The 27,590-nt window shown below is 48.3% G+C and overlaps 1 protein-coding gene and 1 long non-coding RNA gene across 11 annotated transcripts; both read left to right on the top strand.

Moving 5' to 3' along the window:
- Positions 1–7,995: 7,995 nt before the first annotated feature.
- LOC127032894 (uncharacterized) lies at positions 7,996–15,600 on the top strand. Of its 2 annotated transcripts, XR_007768944.1 has the most exons (3): positions 7,996–10,104; positions 14,265–14,313; positions 14,701–15,600. It is a non-coding gene; the product is annotated as an uncharacterized LOC127032894 (long non-coding RNA). The 2 variants fall into 2 exon arrangements; XR_007768943.1 differs by having other exon boundaries at positions 14,265–15,600.
- A 2,905-nt stretch (positions 15,601–18,505) lies between these two features.
- LOC127032804 (zinc finger protein 239-like) lies at positions 18,506–26,530 on the top strand. Of its 9 annotated transcripts, none has more exons than XM_050920414.1 (4): positions 18,630–19,222; positions 19,922–20,007; positions 21,707–21,821; positions 22,232–26,530. In XM_050920414.1, exons 3-4 carry the CDS (start codon positions 21,812–21,814, stop codon positions 23,251–23,253), a joined length of 1,032 nt encoding a protein of 343 aa, XP_050776371.1. In that variant the 5' UTR covers positions 18,630–19,222; positions 19,922–20,007; positions 21,707–21,811; the 3' UTR covers positions 23,254–26,530. The 9 variants fall into 9 exon arrangements, with proteins under 9 accessions (XP_050776363.1, XP_050776364.1, XP_050776371.1 ...); XM_050920411.1 differs by having other exon boundaries at positions 18,631–19,032; positions 22,229–26,530; XM_050920408.1 differs by having other exon boundaries at positions 18,631–19,222; positions 22,229–26,530.
- The last annotated feature ends 1,060 nt before the right edge of the window (positions 26,531–27,590 follow it).

The raw sequence follows: 27,590 nt of genomic DNA, 5'->3' as shown, positions 1-27,590 counted from the left end.
CCCTGAGTGTGGAAAAAGCTTCAGTTTGAGCTCATCCCTTATTGATCATCAGAGGCTGCACGCAGACAAGAGACCCTTTAAATGTAGTGAGTGCAGGGAAAGATTCCAGCAGAGATCAACTCTTATTACCCACTAGAGAATCCACATTCGTGAGACACCCTATAAGTGCCCAGACTACAGAAAACACCAGTGACAGCTCAAAACTTATTACCCACCAGAGAACCCACCCGGGAGAGAAGCCCTCTAACTATCCTGAGTATGGAAAAGCTTTAGTGTGAGGTTGACCCTTGTGAAACATAAGAAAATACACATGGCAGGAAAACCCTATAGCTGCCCTGAGTGTGGACAAAGCTTTGCTGTGAATTCAGCACTTATCGTACATCAGGCGATCCACACTGGAGAGAAGCCCTATGAGTGCCCTGACTATGGGAAAAACTTCCATTTGAGCTCAACCCTTTGTACCCATCAGAAAATCCATACAACAGAGAAACCCTATGACTATCTCAGCTGTGGGAAAAGATTCCAAGTGAGCTCCTACCTTCTTACAGATGAGAGAACACACACGGTCAATAAACCTTATAAATGCTTCAACTGTGGGGAAAGCTTCTGTCTGAGCTCAGCCCTCATTAAACATCAGACAAGCCACACAGCAGAGAGACCCTTTCAATGCCTTGAGTGTGGAAACAGCTTCAGGCAGAAATAAATCCTTATTACCCATCAGAGAACTCACACCGGAAAGAGACCCTATAAATGCCCCGACTGCATGAAAAGCTTCAGGGACAGCTCAACCTTTATTATACACCAGGAAATCCACACGGGAGAGAAATTCTATAACTGCCCCAAGTGTGGGAAAAGTGTTGGTCTACAGCTCAGCCCTTATGAAATACCAAAGAATCCATACAGAAGAGAGACCATTTAAGTGCCCTGAGTGTGGCAAAAGGAACAATGATTGCTCAGTCCTTAGGAGATACCAGAGAATCCACTTGGAAGACAGATCTTATAAATGTCCCGACAGTGGGGAATGATTCAGTGTGACCTCAGGCCTCATTAGACACATGAGAATCCACACCATGGCGAGACCTTTTAAGTGTACTGAGTGTGGGAAAAACTTCCAGTCGAACTCACTCCTTAAAGCACATCAGAGGATCCACACGGGAGAGAGACTCTGTAAATGCCTGGAGTGTGGGAAAAGCTTCAGTGTGAGCTCACACCTTGTTAGGCCTCAAAGAATGCACACAGGATACACCAACACAATATTTTGTTTTGTTTTTTCTTGTGGTTCTGTTCCACTCATCCCACTCATCTGGGGATTGTGGGACCTATGGGTGGCTGAGGATGGGTCATTGAGAGACTGGTGATCCATGAGGCATGATGGTGGGTGCTGGGGAGGGGTAGGGAATATTTGGAAGTTGGGTTCTTGTTGGATGGGCCCAGCCAGTGGGAGAGGGACCTGTGCTGCTGGTGGGTGGGTTATTTGCAGACTAAGATGGGAGCTGAGGGTTAACTGTACTGGAGTCTAGAAGATTTCCTTCTCCAACGGAGACTGGAAAGCAGCATGCCCCCACACTGCCATCCAACTCACGCTCTGACACAAAATCTCATCAATGACCTTGGCACTGTTAAAGGAGATTAACTTCCCGAATGCATGGCCTTTGCTGAACCGTTGATACTGCAGCCTACAGGATCACTGCTCAGGTTGTGCATTAGAGTGGGAGTGGGATGAAGTTGTCTGTGTATTGCTTTCTGGTGTCTGCTAGGAACTAAAAGTTTTATGGTGCATTGGAGCACGTTATCCAGGGTTTTGTAGTTGATGTGAAGGTGGCAAGGAATACAGAAGACTTTTCTCAGAACTTCTGATTCCCATGTTTGAAGTTTCCCGGTGACTGGGGTATTTCTTGCAGCCACTCCATATAGAAAGACTCCTCCAAGGCCCGGGAGAGAAGGAGCGGTGGGATGCTATGAGGGGAAACGTGGGGATGGAGGTGTCCCCTCCTGTGTGTGTGCCAGTATCTGATGAGATCTTAACGACTCTCTCAGTCCCACTCACATGTGGAAGCTGGAATTTGAGGGGCCCTGTCCCTCTGATGGGTCCTGGACCCTCCCTCTGACACCATCAAAGGAACTGGCATATGGGGAAGCTCGGTGGAACAGATACGTTCAGAGCTTCATAGCTAAATACAAGGTGGAACAGATCGGTTTCAGAGGCCTGGTCTACGCTACAAGTTTATATCGAATTTAGCAGCGTTAAACCGCATTAACCCTTCACCCGTCCACACAATGAAGCCCTTTCTATCGATATAAAGGGCTCTTAATACTGGTATCTGTAATCCTCCCCAACGAGGGGAATAGTGCTGAAATCAGTATTGCCATTTCGTATTAGGGTTAGTGTGGCTGCAATTCAATGGTATTGGCCTCCGGGCACTATCCCACAGTGCACCATTGTGACAGCTCTGGACAGCAATCTGAACTCGGATGCACTGGCCAGGTAGACAGGAAAAGCCCCGTGAACTTTTGAATTTCATTTCCTGTTTGCCCAGTGTGGAGAGCTCATCAGCACAGGTGACCACGCAGAGCTCATCAGCACAGGTAACTATGCAGTCTCCTGAGAATTGAAAAAGAGCTCCAGCATGGACCGCACGGGAGGTACTGGATCTGAGTGCTATATGGGGAGATGATTGTGTGCTAGCAGAACTCTGTTCCAAAAGATGAAATGAAAAAACATTTGAAAAAGTCTCCAAGGCCATGATGGAGAGAGGCCACACCAGGGACTCAGTACAGTGCCGTGTGAAAGTTAAGGAGCTCAGACAAGCCTACCAGAAAACCAAAGAAGCAAACAGAAGGTCCGGGGCAGGGCCGAACACATGCCACTTCTATGCTGAGCTGCATTCAATTCTAGGGGGGTCCGCCACCACTACCCCATCCCTGACCGTGGATTCCGAGGTGGGGGTAATCTCAGCCATGCCTGAGGACTCTGTGGACGGGGAAGATGAGGAGGAGGAAGAGGAGGACGAGCTTGCAGAGAGCACACAGCACTCCGTTCTCCCCAGCAGCCAGGAGCTTTTTCTCACCCTGACAGAATTACCCTCTCAAGGTGATATCCCAGACAATGAAGCCATGGAAGCGACCTCTGGTGAGTGTACCTTTGTAAATATAAAACATGGTTTAAAAGCAAACATTTTTTAATGATTAATTTGCCCTGAGGACTTGGGATGCATTCGTGGCCAGTACAGCTACTGGAAAAGTCTGTTAACGTGTCTGGGGATGGAGTGGAAATCCTCCAGGAACATCTCCATGAAGCTCTCCTGGAAGAACTTCAAAAGCCTTTGCAGAAGGTTTCTGGGCAGTGCAGCCTTATTCCGTCCTCCATGGTAGGACACTTGACCACGCCATGCATGTAGCAAGTAATCTGGTGTAATTGCATGACAAAGCCTCGCAACATATGGTCCCGGTGTTTGCTGACATTCAAGCAACATCCGTTCTTTATCTTGCTGTGTTATCCTCAGGAGAGTGATATCGTTCATGGTAACCTGGTTGAAATACGGGAATTTAATTAAGGGGACAGAGGTGGCTGTTTGCCTGTGGCTGAAAAAAAAATCTTTCCCTGCAGTTAGCCAAGTGGGGGGAAGAGGGGGGTGATTGGCGCTGATCTTTTTCACATTTGGAGCACACAGCAAGCAGCAATAACAATGGGGATATTGGTTTGGCTGAGGTCTGAGTGAGTCAGTAATGTGCGCCACTGTCCCTTTAAACATCCAAATACACATTCTACCACCATTCTGCACTTGCTCAGCCTGTAGTTGAGCAACTCCTGACTACTGTCCAGGCTGCCTATGTATGGCTTCATGAGCCATGGCATTAAGGGGTAGGCTGGGTCACCCAGGATAACTACAGGCATTTCAACATCCCCAACTGTTATTTTCTGGTCTGGGAAGTAATTCCCTTGCTGCAGCTGTTTAAACAGAGTAGTGTTTCTGAAGACGCAAGCGTCATGAATCCTTCCCGGCTATCCCATGTTGATGTTGGTGAAACGTCCCTTGTGATCCACCAGTGCTTGCAGCACCATTGAAAAGTACCCATTGCGGTTTACGTACTGGGTGCCCTGGTGCACCGGTGCCAAGATAGGGATATGGGTTCCATCTATCGCCCCACCACAGTGAGGGAATCCCATTGCAGCAAAGCCATCCACTATGACCTGCATATTTCCCAGAGTCACTACCTTTCGTAGCAGCAGCTTAGTGATTGCTTTGGCTACTTGTATCACAACAGCCCCCACAATAGATTTGCCCACTCCAAATTGATTCCCGACTGACGGGTAGCTGTCTGGTGTTGCAGGCTTCCAGAGGGCTATTGCCACTCGCTTCTCCACTGTGAGGGCTGCTCTCATCTTGGTATTCTGGCATTTCAGGGCAGGGGAAAGCAAGTCACAAAGTTCCATGGAAGTGCCCTTATGCATGCGAAAGTTTCACAGCCACTGGGAATCATCCCACACCTGCAACACTATGCAGTCCCACCAGTCTGTGCTTGTTTCCCGGGCCCCAAGTCAGTGTTCAATGGCTAGAACCTGCCCCATTACCAGCATGATCTCCAACGCGCCAGGGCCCACAGTTTGAGAGAATTCTGTGTCCATGTCCTCGTCACTCTCGTCACCGCGCTGCCGTAGCTACCCACAGTGCAACGCTTCAGAAAGTGACGCTAGACTCGGTACATGGATGCACACCGCCGAATTAATGTGCTTAGTGTGGCCACGTGCACTCGACTTTATAGAATCTGTTTCAAAAAAACAGTTTCTGTAAAATCGGAGTAATCCCATAGTGTAGACATACCCAGAGCGGTAGCCATGTTAGTCTGTATCAGCAAAAACAACAAGGAGTCCTTGTGGCACTTTAGAGACTAACAAATTTATTTGGGCATAAGCTTTCATGGGCTAAAACCCACCAAGTACTCCTTGGTTTTTCCCCCACATATTTCAAGGTATCATTTGTGAAATATGTGCTAACTTTTTATGCTAAACAATCTGTTCCATCTTGTATTTAGCTGTGAGGCTCTCAGTGTGTTTCCCAGACCTGGAGAAGAGCTCTGTGTAGCTCCAAAAGTTGTCTCTCTCCCCAGCAGAACTTGGTCCAATAAAAGATATCAATGAGAAAAGGTGGGGGAGGGCATATCATTGGGAATATTGGCACCTCATAAAGTAAAGCATTTGTTCAATTTTTTTTCCTGATAGAAGCTTTAGTTTGCAAGCAGATACTGCAACCATTGATTCACTGCTACCTCTATGAAAAATGTTATTACTTTCCTATTGCATTAAATACTGGTCTGGACTTCCAGTAACATATAATTTTAGGGGGGGGGTATTTTAATAAGTTTCTCATTGCTTTTGTTAATTCCCTTATCCTGCAAATATTAAAGCACAAACTTCTCTTCAGGTCTTTAGTCATGCTGATGTTAATTATAAGGTTTATTTGTTTATATCTGATTTTCATAGCCCAGGCTTACTGGTCAATTCCATTTACATTATCACATTTCCACAATATGGAACATTGAGTATGGACATCACTGGAAATAAGGTATATTTTTTTAACGTTGAGGGTAATTAACTATTGGAACAATTTACCAAGGGTTTGTGGTGGATTCTCCATCACTGACAATTTTAAAATCAAGACAGGATGTTTGTCTAAAAGCTCTAGGAGTCATTTTGGGAAGTTCTCTGGCCTGTGTTACAATGGCCTCTTCTGGCCTTACAATGGCCTCTTCTGGCCTTAGAATCTATAATATCTGCTCAGTAACTGATACTGATAACTTTTTTGACATTGGTATCAGTCCTACATAAGTCCTGCAGACCACTGTCACGTCTGCCACCAGGCTGTGGACAGCCCCCCTGGCAAGAATACCCCTCTGCACTGCCACTGACACAACCTACTCACTCAGGGCTGAAATAAGACATAACTGATCCCTCATGTTACACATTCACCTCTCCTCACATCACAGTGACAGCTCTGCCAATCTGTTTCGGCTAATCCCTCTACCAGTCAGTACAGCTATACCTAACACAGTGAAGGCAGCTAGAGTGTAGGCACATAAGTGCTCAAGGGAACTGGAACATTTGTAGAAGTGTGTGTGTGTGGAGAGGGGAGTTATGCCAAGATCAAAGCATCCCCTCCCTTTCCACAGCTGGCTTCCCTGGCAGTGAGCCAGCTGCCCTCTCTTCTGGCACCACAGCAGTCCCTAGTGGGAAAAAGGTGTAATTGCAGTGCCTCCCCAGCAAAATCTATTATTCTTCAGGGGGAAAACTATCTCTGGGGGACATGAATTGTGTGCTTATGTTTCTTGTGTTTAAAGGTGGGAGGACCATGGCCCCTTGGCCCCCCTGGTTCTGGGGCCGGTGTAAGTGCTGGAATTCAGGTCTGTGGGACACATCACAAAGAACGATACAGTCTCTCCAGCCTGGATTCACAAAAGTACTTAGGCACCTAAATCCTATTGAATACTCATATAAAATCCCCTCAGATTTTCCTCCTATTCCAGCTAATTGGCCAATAGCAATTTAAAACCTAGTCAGAACTTGCCCATTTTATCCATGAGAGTTTGAAATAGTCTCAATTTCCTTTTTGCTCTCCAATTATTGCATATTTACAGGGAAAATGGATGATTTTTTATTCCCATCTCTCACCCCATTCTCCCCCTTTCAACAACAAGCACATCTGGGTTGAGAAGGAAAGCAGCTGCCCAGTTTCCTTGGCCCATTTGGAGGAGGCAGACAGGGGAGAGGGGTTAAACTTCCCAATGATCCACTTTCCACTCACGCATGAGAATCCAGTTGTTTCAATGTACACATCAGTACAAACAGGTGTTTGCTGAGGAGGGTTTACTAAGGATGCCGTGTAAGGTTTAGCGGTCTCAACTCCTCTGCCCTCGTTTTCAGGGCTGGGAATGTGTAAATGGCAGGAGAGGTTCAGAAACTGTCGGCCCTTAACAACTGTGACCAGCTTTTGTGACTGCGCATGTCTCATTGCAGGGGGCTTTCTCTGGTGTGACAGCAATGGTGCGGGACAGGGATGGAGTAGAAATTGAGGATCTCAGTATGAAATGGACTAAAGCCCCCTCTGAAACTTCTCTAGTTGTGCTCCTCACCCTGGGTATGTCTACACTATGGGATTATACCGATTTTACAGAAACCAGTTTTTTAAAACAGATTGTATAAAGTCGAGTGCACACGGCCACACTAAGCACATTAATTCGGCGGTGTGCATCTATGTACCGAGGCTAGTGTCGATTTCCGGAGCATTGCACTGTGGGTAGCTATCCCATAACTATCTCATAGTTCCCACAGTCTCCCCCGCCTCTTGGAATTCTGGGTTGAGATCCCAGTGCCTGATGGGGCAAAAAACATTGTCACTGGTGGTTCTGGGTACAGCCTCACCCCTCCCTCCGTGAAAGCAGCAGACAACCGTTTCGCGCCTTTTTTCCTGAGTGAGCTGTGTAAACGCCATAGCACAGCAAGCATAGACCCTGCTGAGCTGAAGACAGCGATCATGGACATTGTAAACATCTCGCGCATTATCGTGCAGTCTGTGCTGAACCAGGACCAGCAAAACTAGGCAAGGAGGACGAGGCTATAACAGCGCAGCGACGAGAGTGATGAGGACATGGACACAGAATTCTCTCAAACCGCAGGCCCCTGAGCTTTGGAGATCCTGCTGGTAATGGGGCAGGTTCTAGCCATTGAACGCCAATTTTGGGCCCGGGAAACAAGCACAGACTGGTGGGACTGCGTAGTTTTGCAGGTGTGGGATGATTCCCAGTGGCTGTGAAAATTTCGCATGCGTAAGGGCACTTTCATGGAACTTTGTGACTTGCTTTCCCCTGCCCTGAAACGGAAGAATACCAAGATGAGAGCAGCCCTCACAGTGGAGAAGCGAGTGGCACTAGCCCTCTGGAAGCTTGCAACACCAGACAGCTACTGGTCAGTCAGGAATCAATTTGGAGTAGGCAAATCTACTCTGGGGGCTGCTGTGATGTAAGTAGCCAAAGCAATCATTAAGCTGCTGCTATGAAAGGTAGTGACTCTGGGAAACGTGCAGGTCATAGTGGATGGCTTTGCTGCAATGGGATTCCCTCACTGTGGTGGGGCAATAGATGGAACCCATATCCCTATCTTGACACCGGAGCACCAGGGCACCCAGTACATAAACCGCAAGGGGTACTTTTCAATGGCTCGTCCTCCACTTCCTCCTCCTCATCTTTCCCGTCCGCAGAATCCTCAGGCATGGCTGAGATTACCACCCCCACCTCGGAGTCCACGGACAGGGATGGGGTAGTGGTGGCAGACCCCCCTAGAATTGCATGCAGCTCAGCATAGAAGTGGCATGTTTTCAGCCCTGCCCCGGACCTTCTGTTTGCTTCTTTGGTTTTCTGGTAGGCTTGTCTGAGCTCCTTAACTTTCACACGGCACTGTACTGAGTCCCTGGTGTGGCCTCTCTCCATCATGGCTTTGGAAATTTTTTCAAATGTTTTTTCATTTCATCTTTTGGAATGGAGTTCTGTTAGCACAGAATCCTCTCCCCATACAGTGATCAGATCCAGTACCTCCCGTGCGGTCCATGCTGGAGCTCTTTTTCGATTCTCAGGAGACTGCATTGTTACCTGTGCTGAGCTCTGTGTGGTCACCTGTGCTGATGAGCTCTCCACACTGGGCAAACAGGAAATGAAATTCAAAAGTTCACGGGGCTTTTCCTGTCTACCTGGCCAATGCATCCTAGTTCAGACTGCTGTCCAGAGCAGACACAATGGTGCACTGTGGGATAGCTCTCAGAGGCCAATACCGTTGAATTGCGGCCACACTAACCCTAATTCGAAATGGCAATATAGATTTCAGCACTACTCCCCTTGTCGGGGAGGAGTACAGAAATCGGTTTTAAGAGCCCTTTATATCAAAATAAAGGGCTTCATTGTTTGGACGGGTGCAGGGTTAATTTGGTTTAACGCTGCTAAATTCGGTATAAACGCGTAGTGTAGACCAGGCCCCTGACAGGCTGCAGAACAGCATCCATGTTTTGATCCAGGTAATCCCATCTCCCCAGGGACAGGAAAGGGAAATGGTTGTAGTAGAACCATCTCAGGTAGGGGATTTTCAGGGGACTGCTGAGAGGGTTTGTCCTGGAGCCAAAAGCTTGTACCAGATTTAACAAGTTCCAGCAGGTTTCAGTGGGACTCGAGGTATTCAGCAGACTCTTGCTGCCAGAGAGCTCTAAAAGCTAAGGGCTGAAACAACAGATAAATGAGGAACTTCCTGGCAAGGCAGATGGGAGTCACCAAGTCCCTGCATACACCCTTGTAGCAATTGATGTCACATCTGACTGTCCCATGTGCCAGGCATTTGAGAAGTTCATCTGCTTTAACTGCACTGAGGTCACTGTTAAGGGTTTTATTTATTAATCATGTTTATTCCAGGAATGCCTAGGGCCATTTGAGACTGAGGACCCATTGTGCTAGGTGCTTTACAGAGTAGTCAACAGACCCTAACTCTAAGCTCTTACAGTCTAACTGGTCAAGACAGGGATAGGGTAGGGGAAAGGGATATGACAGAATCATAGAAGTGTAGGGCTGGGAGGAGCCTTATGAGACCATCTAGTTCGGCCCCACATGCTAAGGCAAGACCAAGTAAACCTGGACCATCCCTGGCAAGCGTTTGTCTAACCTTCCTTTAAAAACCTCCAATGACAGAAATACCACATCCTTCCTGGGTAACCTGTTCCACTGCTTAACTGTTCTTATAGTCAGAACACCACTCCAGGCTGCATCAGCCCTCTCAAAGAGCATGAGATGCTGTGATATGCCTCAGGAGAGCCCTTGTCTCTATTATTTTGTCACTATTTAAGTTACCAAAACTAACAGCACCAAGCAACCTGTCACATTTAGCTGTGACACCAACACCAGTCAGCTGAAGGGGACGTCCTGGAAGGAGTCTGGATCCCCACTTGTCTGCTGAAACATGCTGCAGCTTCTCGTGGACGTCTGGAAACTGGACGCAGCCAGCAGCTGTAGAAAACTGAAACTCAAGAATCCTATCCCTGGATCTGAGAAGACAGTGTGATGTTCTGGTCAGAGGTAGGCTACCAAAGTACTTATATGTGGAAGAATGGATCAGAAAGGCAGTTTGGCTGAGTGACTAAAATTTGGGTTTAGAGAATGAGAGATCTGAAGTAAAATCCTGGTTCCATTTATGTCAGTGGCAAAACTCCCTGAAACTTCAATGAGGCCAGGATTTTACCACCATTTTACTACTCCCAACTGTATCTGATGTGACCTTTTGTAATCATGCTGTTTACTTATTATTAAGTGGGGAGGTGGCGGCTTACCAGGTTGTAGCTCTGGCTTTGGTTGATCGGTAAGTACCTCATACATTGAATGCAGAGTTAAAGGTTTCAAGTGGTGTTTTGTGCCCTTCCAGAATATAGAACATAGCAAAACTGAAACAGATATAATCGTCAACTCTTCCCTCTTTTCCTGATGCCCCAGCATGCCAATAACACACACACTAATATGTGTGTTTACATGTGCTCCAGAACCCTTTGGGAACAGAGCACAATCAGTGCAGAACAAAGTATAACACTTTCTCTTTGTTAGGGCAAAGCTTGGCTTTAGGTCAGGAATAGATAACAGGAGCTACTTATACTCAGAGCACTGCCCCTATGCCACACAAACCATCCTATACGTGCTAAGGTTACCTTCCTCAGATAGGGTCTGTCAGGGCTTCTCTGTCCCCTGCTGGAGATGACAGCACCCTGATGCCTCCTTGCCTAGGGAAAGCTCCCTCAGGCCTGGGTAGGGTGACCAGATGTCCCGATTTTATAGGGACAGTCCCGATTTTTGGGTCTTTTTGTTATATAGGCTCATGTTACCCCCGACTCCCGTCCTGATTTTTCACACTTGCTATCTGGTCACCCTAGGCCTGGGTATGATAAAAAAAAATACTTCTTCAGAGGGCTGAAAGCTACGAAGGCTTGCCTGCTTCATCCCGGAGGGAATGCTAGGTGATTCTGGGACAAAAGAGAAGCACCTCTGCCCTACCCCAGAAATCTTGTGCCAAGTCAAGGCACAAGTCACCTTTGTTTAAATGCTGTGACCACGCAGTTACTTTCTGTGGTTATCTACAAGTTTAAAGGTGCGGCCAGCCAAACTTTGAGTGTAACTTTCACCAGCACTGATCTGGCTGCATGAGACTTCTTGCATCTTGCATCACCGTGCTGAGTTGTCCTCCTGAGACATAGCCTTCATTGACCCCTCACTGAGCCCTGGGGAGACCACAGTGAGGCCTGCCACCAGACTGCAGACAGCCCCCATGGCAGGAAGACACCCTGATGCACCGCTGCTGACCCAGCCTACAGAACTCAGAGCCAAAACGAATCCTCGCCGGTCCTTCGAAATCCACACACACCTCTCCTCATATCGCAGCAGTGGCAGCTCTGCCAGCCTGCTTCCACTGTGATCCCTTCCCCTTTCATTATGGCTACACCAAGCACAGTGAAAGCACTGGGAGTGTGCAGGGTTGTGGGGAACACCCAGACCGGTAAGCGGTTCTGTTCCCACCTGCCCTGTAACCTTGGGGCCTTCTTGCTGTGCAGCTAGTGTTCAATTCCCTGACACCAGCAGCCAGCCGACAAGCGTAAGGTCTCACCCCGGCTTCCAACAGCCTCGTTACCCCTAGCAGGGTGACACCAATAGCCCTTCTAGTCCTGACTCTCCCCAAATCCGTCCTCTCCAAGTTCTTAATTACCATCAGGGATCCTAGAAATCCCTTTGCGGGGAGGGGGGAGTGGGATTTGCGTTTTTAGAGCATCTTTAGTTTTTTCATTTTTGTGAAAAAATAAAAATATATACAGAAAAACCTCGTTTAGCCGAGCCTCCATTATCTGGCTCTCCGTGTTAACCAAACCACCAGCTGCCCAGGGTGCAGGCTGACCACCTGAGGCCCAGCCGTCCGGGGTTGACCACCCAAGCCAAATTCTCCCGGGGGCTGACTGCCCAAGTCCCACCACTGTCAGCCTTGGGCGACTGGTGTTTCAGTTAATATGGGCAGCGGATAATGAAGGTTCTACTGTATATCAATAAAACATTGTGCTCAATATAGGTAGATAGATAGCTGTGACTATCTATCTATATATTGTGGCTAGGGAAGTTGAAGTTCAACATTTCATTTTAATTGCAAAAAAATGTAGATTTTTTTATCAGAGAATTTTGGGGGTTTTATCATGGAAAACTAGGATCCCTAATTACCGGTCACGGAGACTTTCCCGCTCTGGTTTGTATCTCCAGATACCAGCATATTTTGGCACACGCACTCCACATAATTTACACACTAGACACTTGCTTGGGATAAAAATAAATGAAAAGTTTATGTAATAGAAAAATCACAGATTCAAAGATGAAACAGTCTAGGTAAGCAAATGTATACTAGTTACACAGAAATTAAACATCAAGACGCAACCTTTATACTTCCATATTCGATAAAGTCCCTTTTCTCAGACAAGTTATTTATTGTCTTTGAATAATTTCCCACTGTAACTAGGGTCGACAACTTTCTAACTGCAGAAAAGCAAACAGCCTTGCCCCATCCCCTGCCCCCTGAGGCCTCGCTCCTTCCCCATCTCTTTTCAGAGACCTCACCCTCACTTACTCCATCTCTCTTCCTTGCTTGCTCTCCCCAACCCTCACTCACTCATTTTCATTGGGCTGGGGCAGGGTATTGGGGTGCAGGAGGGGGTGAGGAGTCTGGCTGGGGGTGCAGGCTCTAGGGTGGGGCTGGGGATGAGGGGTTTGGGGTGCAGGAGGGGGCTCTGGGCTGGGAAAGGGGGTTGGGGTGCAGGATGGGTGAGGGCTCCAGCTGTGGGCTCTGGGGTAGGGCCATGGATGAGGGGTTTGGGGTTCAGGAGGGGGCTCTGGGTTGGGAAAGGGGGTTGGGGCATGAAAGAGGGTTCAGGGTGCAGGCTCTGGGCAGCACTGAGCTCAGGCAGCTCCTAGGCAGAGGGGTGGCCAAGAAGCAACTCAGGATGCCCCTGCCCACATTTGCCACCTCCGCAGCTCCCATTGGCCATGGTTCCCATCCAATGGGAGCTGCGGAGCTGCCACTTGAGGTGATGCCTCTGGGCAGGGGCAGCAAGAGGAGCTCCCCCAGCTGCAACTCTACCTAGGAGTCGGAGGGACATGCCAGCCGCTTCCTAGGAGCAGCGTGGAGCCAGGCATGGAGCCTGCCGCCCCACTGTGCTGCCAACTGGACTTTTAATGGCCCGGTCAGCTGTGCTGACCGGAGCCACCAGGGCCCCTTTTCGACCAGGCGTTCTGGTCAAAAAACAGACTTCTGGCAACCTTAACTCTACTCCATTGTCATATGGGGGGAATCTAGCATTCACAGACAACCTCCCACCAGGAGACTGCCCTCCAGTTTCTGGATGAAAATCTCAGGCTATGTCCAAGTTTAAAATGCTGCAGCAGCACAAAGGGGTTCTCCTGTCACTGGAGTTAATCCACCTCCCCAAGAGAGGGCAGCTAGGTTAATGGAAGAACTCTTCCATCACCTAGCGCTGTCTACACCAGGGGTTAGGTCAGCTTAATTATGGCCTTGTCTACACTACAGAGTTTTGCTGACAAAAGTAGCCCTGTAGTGTGTACACCTCCACTGTTTTGTTGGCAAAAGCTGCCTTTTGCTGACAAAACTGTATAGTGCACACGACGCCTCTGTTGCTCAGCGATGTGGATTTTTCACACCCTTGAGTGATGTAGCTATGCCAATGTACGTTTTTGGTGCAGACCAGCCCTCAGTTTTTAAAAGCTTTTGCCTTTTCTTTTCCCTCCTGGCCCGGTGACTTGTGGCTATTCAGAGAGGGGAACTTCTAGCCTGTGTCTTCCTATTAATTCTAATGTTCCATCGTTGTCTTTTTCTGGGCTGGATAAGGGATGGGAGCTTGGAATTGGTTCTGTGTGAACAATGGGCTTGGGAGGAGCCCCTGACTGCTCCCTGTCCTGTTCTGAGGCGGAGCTGAAGTTTTTGAGCATAAGTATTCTATATGCACAAATACATACAGTCGTAATCATGGTCTGGATACAGAGCTCATAATGCCTATCAAGTTCAGAACATTATAAGCTCTCATAAAAGACCTTACTTGATCTATGTGTATAATACAATGACATAGTATACATTCAATTAATGTAACTATTCAGTTTAACCCTTCTCTTCTCCCCTTGTGGTATCTGGACCCTGACTGTCATAGAGGGTATGCAGATAAATTCTGGAATGCAAGTCTGTGGAGCACAACACAGGTAATGAAACTTCCTTGTGTCTACTTATTATGACACCGATCCATTCCCACTATTACCAGCTCCAGAAGGTAGAGTGGTATTGTGGGGATGGCTTATACCATGTACAAGTATTCCCATTGATATCCTTATCATGTATAGGTTGCTAAATACAAATGTTTATATTTAGTAGAAATTAGAGGAGAAATTTGCCTTCAAGAGGTACTTCAGATACGACAGGACAGTGTCGTTAGTCAATATTTGGGAAGTAAGTACTACCACAAGTGGTGACATGAAAAAACACTAATGTTTTGTCTACATGGGAAAGTTTGGTTTAAGATAATATGTGTAGTGTTGGCAATGCTCATGGTTTTGTTGTGTGTCTCATGGTAATTATTGTTTTTCTTAAAGCCTCAGCTCCTGGAGGCAAGTGGAAATGTGATGATTTCAGCCTTCCTTCTGAAAGAAAAATGAAGTTTCTAGCCCTCATGGCTGTGGAGAAAGCTTCAAAATGTGACCCCAGTGCACTCTAATGGCTCAAAAAGCAGAAGGCAAATAAAAAGAACCCCAAAGTTATTATTTTCACATGATCTCATGATATTTAAAGCCAATCTCATGATTTTTGGTGACCCTGACTCATGATTTTTGAAGATTTGGGGTTGACAATCCTGTGTTTGTTTAAACCAGTACAGTTACACTGATATAAGTCTCTGTGGATGCTCATATTCTGGAAAAAGGGCCTTTTTTGGTTTAACTTATGTCTTTTAAGGAATGGCATTAAGACAACCAAACAAAAAGCCACTCATTCCAGAATAAGAGTATCCACATGAGGAATTTATCAGTATAGCTAGGACTGATTTGATTTAGTTGGGGAATGGTCCTGCTTTGAGCAGGGGGTTGGACTAGATGACCTCCTGGGGTCCCTTCCAACCCTGATATTCTATGATTCTATGACTGTATAACTGGTAAAACTCTCCAGTGTAAACAATCTCCTCACTGGAGAAAGAAGCAAAACTGATTGAGAAAGGCAGATGTTATTGGTGGATCATAGGAAATGGAAGAAATTTTGATGGTAACCCAGGAAATCAGACAGCACTGAAGTCCTGTGACAGCAAAAGACAAACTTGTGCTATAGGAAAAATACAAAGAACCAATTTGAAATAAAAGTGGGTATGTTACAAAACCATAGTCAGAACATAGGAACTGTTATACTAAAAGACACTTTGAGCTGTGATTGCTTAGCTACAAGCATCAATGAATGATCATTTCCCCATCATTTTTCCCATTAAAACAATACATTAAATAACACAATGAGATCCATGTGCACTATGTTTACCCAGGTAAATGGAGTGCTAAGTACAATCAGAGTAATACAAATACCATTTTTAAAATAAGTCAATGGAGTGGAATTCCACTTCCAGTGGATTACAGGAAAGGGAGCACCCATCAGAAAATCACAAGAGCAGATCTGACCAATTTCTGAGCTGCTATGAGGCCTAGTGTGAGCATGTCACATGCACATAACTTGCCCCCAAAAATCAATAAAAACAAAAAAAACCCACCCCTCTTTTAAGCACCAAAAACATATGTGAAAATGATGATGAATTTTAGCTACACTGTTCCTTTAACACCATAGCACAGGGGGCTGAGGCAGGGCCGCCCGGGGGGGGCAAGTGGGGCAATTTGCCCCGGGCTCCGCAGGGGCCCCCAAGAGAACGGGCGAGGCTCCTGCCCTAGCCCGACCCCGCCTCTCACCCTCACCCAGAGCCTCAACGGATCCAGCAGTGTCCCTGAACAGCAGCGCACTGTGGCTCCGGCGTGACTCCTGAGCTCCCAGCCCCGCCCCCTTACCATGTGGTTCTGAGCGGGGCGGAGCTCGGAGCCCCGCTGGAGTCATGCCGCACCGCTGTTCAGGGACACCGCTGGATACAACGCGCTAAGGCTCCGGGTGAGCGGGGCACCAAGAGTAAAGGGCCGGGAGGGTTGGCTAAGGGGCAGGAAGTCCTGGGGACAGTCAGGACACAGGGAGGGGGCAGAGGTGGGGGGGCGGTCAGGGGACAGGGAATGGGGGGTTGGATTGTGGGCATTCCGGGGCTTTGTCAGGACTCAGTGGGGGGGTGGATAGGGGTCGGGGCAGTCACGGGACAGGGAGCAGGGGTCCGGTCCCAGGGTCGTGGTGGTGAGTCTCTGGGGGATGGTGAGGGGGCAAGGAACACGATAGGTCGGGGATTCTGAGGGGGGTGGGCAGTTGGGGGGCAGGAAATAGGGTGGTCAGACAGGGGGCAGGGCCAGGCTGTTTGGGAGGCTCAGCCTTCCCTACCCTAAAGCTCATTCAGCAGTTTGAGGCTTGCAGAAGAGCCAAGCTGTTAGCTTTTCCATTAGGGCTACCATCTGTTTTACTTCTCAAATGCCAAATTATAGTCTATATTTAATTTCAGTGCCATAGGGAGATTCATGTCAGGGGAGGGTAGCTTCATTTAAAATTAGCCACTGGGGGAGGGATCACATGAGAAGAGCAATATCCTGCACCACCTACCTCCTTCCCAACCCTACCAAGGGAGACACTTCCCCTCCCCCCCCCCCGGCATTCCCTGAGGCTTCAGAGGATTTAATTCAATGGTTCTCAAATTTTTTTGTCCTGGTGACCCCATTCACATAGCAAACCTCTGAGTGCGACCCCCCCCCATACATTGAAAACACTTTTTTATATATTTAACACTATTATAAATGCTGGAGGCAAAGCGGGGTTTGAGGTGGAGGTTGACAGCTCGCGACTCCCAGTAATAACCTTGTGACCCCCTAAGGGGTCCCCACCCCCAGTTTGAGAACCCCTGGGTTAATTTAATTTTAGCACCCTGTGTCCATTCATGAGCATGTCAGTTTTCACAACATAGGGTCATCCCAGATTCTGGAACAAGCTCAAATGCTCAGTTCGTGGAGTTTGTACACAAGCTATACTAAAGACAAACCCACAGTAACCATCTCCAGTTTGTGAGGGACCCCATGGAGCCAGTTTCTAGGAAACAGATAAATGCATGGAGGTTAAGTCCATTAATGGCTATTAGCCAGGATGGGTAAGGAATGATGTCCCTAGCCTCTGTTTGTCAGAGGGTGGAGATGGATGGCAGGGGAGAGATCACTTGATCATTACCTGTTAGGTTCACTCCCTCTGGGGCACTTGGCATTGGCCATTGTCGGTAGACAGGATACTGGGCTGGATGGACCTTTGGTTTGACCCTGTATGGCTGTTCTTATGTTCTAACCTAAAGGAACCCAAAGCTATGGAGACAGATGTGAGTCAAGGAAGCCAGCAGAGTATGAGAAACGTGGAAAAATCTCTGACTGGATGGGCTCAGGCATTTGGTCACAAGCTGAGGTGGTTCAAAAGTTTTGGATTTTTTTAAGCAGAATTTTTTAGTGTTTCTTTAAACAATCAAACATAGCAAGCAGCAAACATTTGGCCGCACACTTCTGAAACCCCAAACCATATTCAGGTTTTGGCAGACTAATTTCAGCTTTTTAATTAAAAAAAACACAACAAATTTTGAAGGAAAGCAGACATTGTCTGTGATTTTTTTCTGCTTTTTAAAAACCCCTAGTTTTCGATCCAAAAAAAGTTTTTACGGAAAATATTTGTCCAGCCCTTTTAATGAGCTTTAGTGCCTTTTAGCACTAGCTGATGCTGAGAACCAGCAATACCTTGTAAAGAAGTTTTCTCAAGGCTGGATTTGTGCCGAGATGCGGAAGGTTTATTTTTCCCAGGGCTGCCCCTGGCAGGGAGCAAGTGGGGCAATTTGCCTGGGCCCTGCAGGGGCCCCCACGAGAATATAGTATTGCAATTTTTTTTATGGAAGGGGCCCCCAAAATTGCTTTGCCCCAGGCCCCCTGAATCCTCTGGGCGGCCCTGGGCTGAGGTGAACCATCCTGAGAGAAACACAAGCCCCTCTGCCTGTCCCCCTACAATCAATCAGTGGCAGTTTAGCCACTGGGCCAACAGAGCCTGAGCCGAGCGGCCAATTGAGGGTTGGGGAAAATGGGCACCCCCACACCCCAGCCTCCTCTGCCTGCCCGGCACTCCTTCCAGGGAGTGAGGCAAGCCCCACCAACCCCATTTCCCCCAGCAAGAGGTGTGGGTGGGAACTGCAATCAGAGAGGGGGGCAGGCCCCACTTGCTCTGGCTCAGGGCACCTCTGCCCACAACTCATGTTGGCTGCCACTGCAGATGACACACCCTATGTGCGCCAACTCCCCCCCCCGCCCCTCCTTATTCCAGAGCGGTCTCCTCCTTTGGCCCACTATCCACCCACCCCTCCTCTTAGAGCAGGGAGCAGAGTCCCATGGTCACAGAGGGCAGCAGCCTGAGCACATGTGACTTTTCCAGATCTCCGAGGGGCAAAGGACCAGATTTCTCGGGCGGGGGGGGGGGGCTTAAAAGACCTGACGTGAACCATAGATGTTAATTTGCAGCCTGCCAGGCCTGAAGGGGGATGGGGGAGGTGGCTGAAGGGGCTTTAGCTTTAGGACATTTCACACTCTCACTTTCCCCCGCCCCCTTTCCCTGCAAACAGATGCTCGAGCCCAGGCTGTGGTCCGCGCTGCTGCAGCCCGAGCCCGTATCCAGGGCACAGGAAATGGCTGGTTCAGCTGAGCGCGGTTGTATCCGGTGCTGGCAGAGGCGAGAGTTTACGGCTCCCAGATGCTGCCACAATCCCAGCGAGAGCAGCAGCGCGCGGCTCCTGACTGGTCAGTGATCGCAGCTGCTAGAAAAAACTGCGGCTGCTGCCGCCTCCATTGTGAGCCGGAGCCGAGCCGCTGCTGCTGCTGCCCAGTGGGTCTGTGCGGGGAGAGACCTGCACTGACCCCCTCGGTGCCCAGCCGGGGGGGCTCTCTCCGGGGGCTCTGCCGACACCAGCCCCTGAGCCGGAGCCTGCAGGTGAGGGGAGAGACCGGGGAAGGGCTGGGGCCGGGCCGGAAAGTGACTGTGCACAACCGGCCCCTCCTCGCCCCAGCTCTGCTCCCGGGGGGTGGGGTCTGCGAGTCCCAGAGCTGCTGCCCGCCCTGACCCCCACCCCGGCTGTACCCCCCTGAGCGCCTGCAGGAGCCGAGCCAGCTCCGGGGAGCGAACGGGTCGGGCCGGGCCAGGGACCGAGTCTCCCAGCCCGAGGGGAGGGGGCGGGAGGGAGACAGGGGCAGAGTCTGGCAGGGGCAGCAGGAGCGATCAGTGGGGAGGGAGGTCCCGGCTCCCAGCCCTGCCCAGCCCCATTCCCTGCAGCACCCCGGGGCACATTGACTTTCCTGGGGAGAAGGGGAGGAGCAGGGAGAGGAAAAGCCAGTTCCTGCCTCTGCCTGGTCCCCGCGCTGCTGGGAGGATGCGCCGCCATGGAGATCCCTGTCCCCCAAAGCGGCTCCTTTGGTTCGGTTCCTTTCTAGCATTTGGTGAAAGTGTCTTTATGGGTTTAGAGAGCCAAGGTGGGGGAGGGAAAACTTTTATTGGCCCAACTTCTATTGGGGGGAGAGAGAAGCTTTGGCGCTGCACAGAGCTCTTCTCCAGGTCTGGGGCCAGGTCTGTGCTGTGGTGAAGTGACCAGGCATTTACCCAGTATTGTGGTCAAGTCTCTTCCTTTGTATACAGCTTGGGTAAGAGCTTTCCCCAGAGACGAGGTTGCCGGGACCCTGCTATCTCTGTAGCTGGACAAGCTCAGACAGAGAAAAAGAAAGGTACACTGGACTTTTGAAAGCTCTACATTCTGCAACCTGAACAAGGATAGCTCAGTGGTTTGAGCATTAGACTACTAAACCCAGGGTTGTGAGTTCAACCCTTGAGGGGACGATTTAGGGAACTGGGGTAAAAATCTGTCTGGGGATTGGTCCTGCTTTGAGCAGGGGGTTGAATTAGATGACCTCCTGAGGTCCCCTCCAACTCTGCTATTCTGTGATTCTATCTGCTGTCTTTAAATAATTACCTGACCACCATCCCCAATTTTATACCACTGTGAAAATATAAATAGATAAAAATCTGAAAATCTGCTTTGATGTTTATTTTAATGTTATCCATCAGAATTGTAACAAAATGAAAATTGAATGCGACTAACCTGAAATATAGCAGACTGACAACTCTGCTGTAGTTAGGGTTGAGCATCATTTTCTGTGTAACAGTGGGCTACGGCAGAACCTCATAGTTATGAACACCTCAGGAACAGAGGTTGTTCTTAACTCTGAACAAAACATTGTGGTTGTTCTTTCAAAAGTTTACAACTGAATATTGACTTAATACAGCTTTGAAACTTTACTGTGCAGAAGAAAAATGCTGGTTTCCCTTTATTTTTTTTAGTAATTTATATTTAACACAGCACTGTTTTGTATTTGTTTGTTTGTCTCTGCTGCTGTCTGATTGCATACTTCCAGTTCCAAATGAGGTGGGTGGTTGACCGGTCTATTTGTAACTCTGGTGTTCATAACTCTGAGGTTCTACTGCATTCTGAGAGCGATACAATCAATCTGCAGATTGTATGAGGCTCAGAAAATTTCAGGACAGGTACTAGATTAGTGATAGTGTTCAAGTCTGGGATCATTTGAGCAAGGATTTCCTGAGTGGCCCCCCCTCCTCCCCAGCAATACTTTACTCAAAAAAAAAAACAAACCCCAAACTCAAGTCTCTTTCAACTACCATGTTTTTTTTGCACCCCTAGGGCACTAACCCCTCCTCAAATTGATCTCAGTCACCTGGGGATTATTTCAGCTCGTGCATGGCACCTAGTGCCCTTTTGGGGAAGCCGTATTGAAAAAGTTATTAACATTAGAGTCTGGAACGTCAGGTCAGCATGTGCCAAAATGATGCCCTTAGCAGAGTGAAATTCACATGTGCAGCAAGACCTGTACACAGTTGAAGCCAGAGGCTTTGAGGCAGTGACAGGGGGTGTACTGTGGTTATGGACCCTGACCCAGGCACTGTGTGTTTGAGCCCTGCCGTAGGCAGTTTTCAAGACAGCATGTTCTGTGCTCCTTGCATTCTACATGGGCTTCTTTTGGAAACTTTTTCCTGAGACCAAACTTCCTGGTTTAAGAGCAATATTAAAGTAGGAGGGAATGGGGCAGATGGGATGTATGTACCTCACTGTGTTTTTAAACCAAGGTGCACAGATTTTTGTGTGTCTCTGCCTTCCCAGAATTGGGTCCATGCCGGGATAGGGCTCTGGTCTTGGCAGGTTCAGACAGGGGTAAGAGATGGCACAAGTTCAGTGCCAGAGTCAGAACATCCCCCAGTGTGTAGAGCTCCCTGTGGGACCCGCCCATCTCTCAGGAACCATCTGACCCCGCAAAAGGGTCTCCAGGAATATTTTCCCACCCACTCAAGATATCTGTAAATGATGCTGTCTCCGACTAACTAGTCTCACCTGTTTTTCTTTCTGTGAAGCAGATTTTTCCAGTTTCCCAAACTTAATGTGATTTCCCAGCCAGAACCAGAGGCAGAGCCGTGAATCCCAAATCTCTGGGGCTTTGAGGAAAGGGCGATTCTTAAAACATGAACACAGGTGAGGAGCTGGTGAAATGGATGCAGAAATTAGCGGTCTCTGGAGTAAGTGACTGGGATTCCCATAAAGGCTTCATGCACGCCCCAGTATTCAGCCTCATCTCACCCAAGTCCTCAGCAGGCATCGTATCCTCATGACAGGTATTGCTTATGGCTTCCCATCCACCCTGAGGCCAGGCAGTCGCTTCCTTGCCATTAAGTGTTCAGATTGGCTGCGGAGGCAGAATTGGTCCCCTCTACCCTTCTGGGGAAGGTTTTTCTTTTAAGCAAGGATGAGGGATTTGGCTTCTGACTTTTCAGTCTCCCCAGCAGTTATTTAGGTTAGTTCCCCCCTTTCCTATTCCCCTTTCTGAGGGTTCCTTTCTCCATGGCAGAGGGAACATTTCATGTCTGGATTCTCTTTCCCAGCAGGTGATGGGACGGTGGGTGAGAACCAGGAAGAGAATCCACAGCAGGAAGGTCCTGAGCAAGTGGAACCATGTGGGAGAGTATCAGGAAGATCCAAAGGGGATGTTTCCTTGAGTCCTGAGCAAGAAGAAGGCCGTGAGACTCAGCGCAGGTCAGAGAGGCAGAAGAACAACCAGCAAAGGAAGAGACAGGATGAATCCACTTGCCAAGGGAGAAGTTTGGAGGATCCTAGTGAAATCATGGTCCAACCACGAGTCCATATGAAAGAGAAACTGTATAACTGCCCAGAGTGTGGGAAAAGCTTTGCTCAGATATCAAACCTCCTGGTTCATCAGAGAATCCACACCAGGGAGAGACCCTATAAATGCCCTGACTGTGGGGAAAGCTTCACACTGAACTCAGACATTATTTCCCATCGCTCAGTCCACACAGGAGACAGGCCCTATAGCTGCCTTGAGTGTGGAAAATGTTTTGCTAACTTCTCATCCCTTATTTCACATAGACGAATCCACACAGGGGAGAGACCCTATACGTGTCCCGACTGCGGGAAGAGCTTCAAGCGGAGCTCAGACCTTAGTAAACATCGAAGACTCCACACAGGAGAGACGCCCTATAAATGCCCTGAGTGCGGGAAAAGCTTCACTCAGAGCTCAAACCTGGTTTCACACCAGAGAATCCACACAGGAGAGACACCCTATAAATGCCCCGAATGCGGAAAAAGCTTCAAACAAAGATTCAGCCTCATCGTACATCAGAGAATCCACATCGGAGAGAGATCCTATAAATGCCCCGACTGTGGGAAAAGGTTTAGTAACAGCTCCCAACTTATTAGACATCGACGAATCCACACAGGAGAGAAGCCGTATAACTGCTCTGAATGTGGGAAAAGCTTCAGTCAGAGCTGGGGAGTCCTTAGACATCAGAGAATCCATTCAGCAGAGACACCCTATAAATGTTCTGTCTGTGGGAAAAGCTACAAGGGGAAGGATTCGCTGAAGTCCCACCAGAAAGTGCACACAGCATAGAAGGTTTTGGGAACTCTCCCTCTGAGGCAATGGGTCTCTGCCCTCTGGAGGCATGTTTCATCCGAGGATGGTCTGGGTAGAGGAAGCAGGCTGGTGGCTGGTCTGGGTTGCGGGGACGCGGTGAGGGGCAGGGGAGGAGGAAACACTGGGTACTTGGTCTGGGGGGAGCAGGTGATGGTATCAGTGGGGAGACATTTCTGTGGCTTTCACACACACATTTTCCAGGCAAAAATCCTCCTGTAGTTTGAGTCTGAGTTGCCCCTGCAGCTCCTAAGGCCCCTCGGGGTGAGGGCAGGGGGACGTTTTTGAAGGGAGCAGCGAGAGGCCCTGCAGGACTGTAGTTTATAGAATCGTAGAACTGGAACGGACCTCGAGAAATCATCTAGTCCAGCCCACTGCACTCATGTCAGGACCAAGTAGACCATCCCTGACAGGTGTCTGGAGATTTTTGAGAGCAGGTTAGACAATGATGGAGATTCCACAGCCTCCCTAGGCAATTTATTCCAGTGCATAACCACCCTGACAGGAAGTTTTTCCTAATGTCCAACCTAAATCGCCCTTGCTACAATTTAAGCCCATTTCTTCTTGTCCTGTCCTCAGAGGTTAAGAAGAACAAATTTTCTCCCTCCTTGTAACAACCTTCTAAGTACTTGGAGACTGTTCTCATGTCCCCTCTGTCTTCTCTTTTCCAGACTAAACAAACCCAATTTTTTTCAATCTGCCCTTATTGTTTTCTAGACCTTTAATCATTTTTGTTGCTCTTCTCTGGACTTTCTCCAGTTTGTCCACATCTTTCCTGAAATGTGGCATACAGAGCTGGGCACAATACTCCACGCTGATTAGGCCTCAGCTGGAGTAGAGTGGAAGAATTACTTCTCATGTCTTGCTTATAACTGCTTACTTACAATTAGTTATAAAACAGCAAGAGCTGCCGATCTGAAGCGACAGAATGTCAGAGTGATGTTCAATTTATTTGATGTCTCTGCAGCTGCAGGGAGGCAGGGGACGGAGATCGGAAAACTCATAGGAATACATTCCCCTGAAAGGATTCTGCTGTTCCAGTGTGGGCAGAACAGCATAATAGATCAGGGGCTATCGGTTCTCTGGACTCCTGGGATCTAGTCTCAAATCTGAGTGGAGTGAGGGTAGAGAGCCTGGCAGTCAGGGCTCCTGGGTTCAAAACCCAATTCTGCTGGTGTCCCCTTGTGCGATCATGGTTCAGTCACTTCCTTTCCTCTCTGTGGGTCCATTCCTTCCATCTCTACAATGGGGATGATAGCCGATGCCCACCTTTGTGAGGGGTCGCTGATCATGGGGTGCTCAGTGGCTCAGGAGGACAGAGGTGCCAAGAGAGGGAAAATGTCATTATTATTATTACTGTATTGTGTTATTCTCTGACACTCTCCTGTCCCTTTCCAGTTCTCTCTGTTGAGGGATGGTTTTCCTGAGTTAGCTAGAGTCCCTTGTCCATGTTTTCAGGCAGAGGATTATGCCTGAAATAGCTTCCCGGGAAGGGATTCTCCCCTCCTCTGTGGACAGAGGGTCAGGGAGATGGGCTGTCATGGGTCTGTTTCAAGTTTCAGGGAGTCTTTATCTCTTTGACATTTTTACTTCAGTAGGTTTCTTTTTTGCCCAAATAAATGTCTAACAAAGCATTCCTGGTCTGTCCTGGTCCCCCAGGAATTTCCTTAAATTTTGGGTTCTAGGGCCAGGGGAAAAGTTCCCCAGACCTGTTCAGTTTCCTTCCTGAGGAGGAATTGCTTACTCCCCAGCACTTCTGCTGACGTCTCTTGTGAGGGTTAAAGGTTTAATTTCAGGAGAGGGCCATGCAGCTCTCAGAGAACTCGGCTAATTTACCTTTTTCGTGTTTCTGGACCACATTGCAATTTGAAAAAAACAAGCGAGTGCTGTGTACTTTGCATGGGTTTTATTAGAAAATATAATCAAGCAAATATGTAGATTAAACCTATAACAGGCTAAAACTACTATAACTTCACTCAGCTCAGATGGAGTTAATCATGGTATTGTTTCAAATTTACAACTGAGATTGAGTCAATACATCACTGGATTAACAATGCTGGGGTTTTCTGTAACCAATTTCAAATCGAATGAATACCACAGGTACTCAAATCCTGAGGCTAACGAAAGAAAGAATTGCTTTTTATTAGTCCTGCAGCAGGAGACCGAAGGAGGTGGCTTTAATCTAACACTGTCCATGACAGATGCAAGGCCTTGGAAGCATGGAAACGTAAAAAACTATTGTAATATGTGCAATCAGCATTTTGTATCTGTAAATGTTGTATGTACCTTTGGGAAGTAGGGATTATAAGATTGCCCCATGGGGGAGTGGAGGGGGGGATGGATAACACAGCTTCTCCAGGAACTAAATCTAGTGGTGGTTGATTACTGAAGATCCCAGGGCAAGTAAACAGCCCAAGAGCAGCACCACCCCCTGGGATGAATTGCATAGACTGGCTCTGACCAGGTTCAGGAGGCCCATGAGTCAATGGCTTGGTCTACACTACGTGTTTAAACCGATTTTACCAGCGTTAAACCGATTTAACACTGTACCCATCCACACTATGAGGCCCTTTATATTGATATAAAGGGCTCTTTAAATCGGTTTCTGTACTCCTCCCCGACGAGAGGAGTAGCGCTAAAATCGGTATTACCATATTGGATTAGGGTTAGTGTGGCCGCAAATCGACGGTATTGGCCTCCGGGCGGTATCCCACAATGCACCACGGTGACCGCTCTGGACAGCAATCTGAACTTGGATGCAGTGGCCAGGTAAACAGGAAAAGCCCTGCGAAATTTTGATTTTCATTTCCTGTTTGCCCAGCGTGGAGCTCTGATCAGCACGGGTGGCAATGCAGTCCCAAATCCAAAAAGAGCTCCAACATGGACTGTACTGGAGATACTGAATCTGATTGCTGTATGGGGAGACAAATCTGTTCTATCAGAGCTCCGTTACAGGAGACATAATGCCAAAGCGTTTGAAAAAAAAATCTACAGGCTACACAGTACTGCGTGACAAGTGTAACGGGAAGCCAGAGACTCAAATGGACGCTCATGGAGGGAGGGAGGGGGTACTGAGGACTCCAACTATCCCACAGTCCCCAGCAGTCTCCGAAAAGTATTTGCATTCTTGGCTGAGCTCCCAATGCCTGTAGGTTCAAACACATTGTTCAGCATGGTTCAGGGAATAGATGGTCAATTTACTCCCCCACACACACGTGAAAGAAAAGGGAAAGAAATCGTTTCTTTACTTCTTTCATTGTCACCCTCTCTACTGAATGCTGCTGGTAGACGTGATGCTGCAGCAGTGAAGAGCAGTATCCGCTCCTCTCCCCTTCCTGGTGGCAGATGGTACATGTTTGATAACTGCTGAATACCCCTGGCTGGCCTCAGGGCCACCTGGGTAAAAATAGGAATGATTCCTGGTCATTCCCGGTAGATGGTACAGAATGGCTGGTAACCGTCTTCATCATAGCCACTAGGGGCTGAGCTCCATCAGCCCCCTCCCTTTCCTGTGTAAAGAAAAGATTCTGTCCTGCCTGGACTATCATAGCAGCAGCATGCTGGGCTCCTCTCCCCCGCACCGCTTAATCTCCTGCCTGGACTATCATAGCATGGTGAGGCTGCCTCCCCCTCATTTTATCTCACTAACAAGTCACTGTTTCTTATTCCTGCATTCTTTATAACTTCATGACACAAATGGGGGGGACACTGCAACAATAGCCCAGGAAGGTTGGGGGAGGAGGGAAGCAACAGATGGGGTTGTTGCAGGGGCACCCCCTATGAATAGCATGTAGCTCATCATTTCTGTGGGATCTGACACAGAGCAGCTGTTCTTTCTGATACACTGGTTCCCTAGTACACTTGCCCCATATTCTAGGCAGGACTGACTCTATTTTTAGAAACCATAAAGGAGGAATTGACCCAGAGTCATTTGTAGTTTTGCTTTTGCACCCCAGCCAATCTCAGCCAGGAGCACCCATGATAGCAGCAGACAGCACAGAAGGACAGATAACTATCATCTCATTGCCAAATTACACTGGCAGCAGACAGTACAGAATGACTGGTAACCCTCTCTGCTATCATGCAAAAGCAAATGAATGCTGCTGTGTAGCACTGGAGTATTGCCTCTGTCCGCGGCATCCAGTACACATACGGTGACTGTAAAAAAAAAAAAAAGCTGAACGGGCTCCATGGTTGCCATGCTATGGCATCTGCCAGGGCAATCCAGGGAAAAACGGCCATTGCTTTCCCGGAGGAAAGAATGACTGACAACATTTACCCAGAACCACCTGTGACAATGATTTTTGCCCCATCAG

This window comes from Gopherus flavomarginatus, chromosome 12, assembly GCF_025201925.1.
Source record: "Gopherus flavomarginatus isolate rGopFla2 chromosome 12, rGopFla2.mat.asm, whole genome shotgun sequence".
Classification (NCBI taxonomy): Eukaryota; Metazoa; Chordata; order Testudines; family Testudinidae; genus Gopherus; species Gopherus flavomarginatus.
Note: the sequence above shows the minus strand (reverse complement) of the source record. Positions and strands in the feature narration are given on the sequence as shown.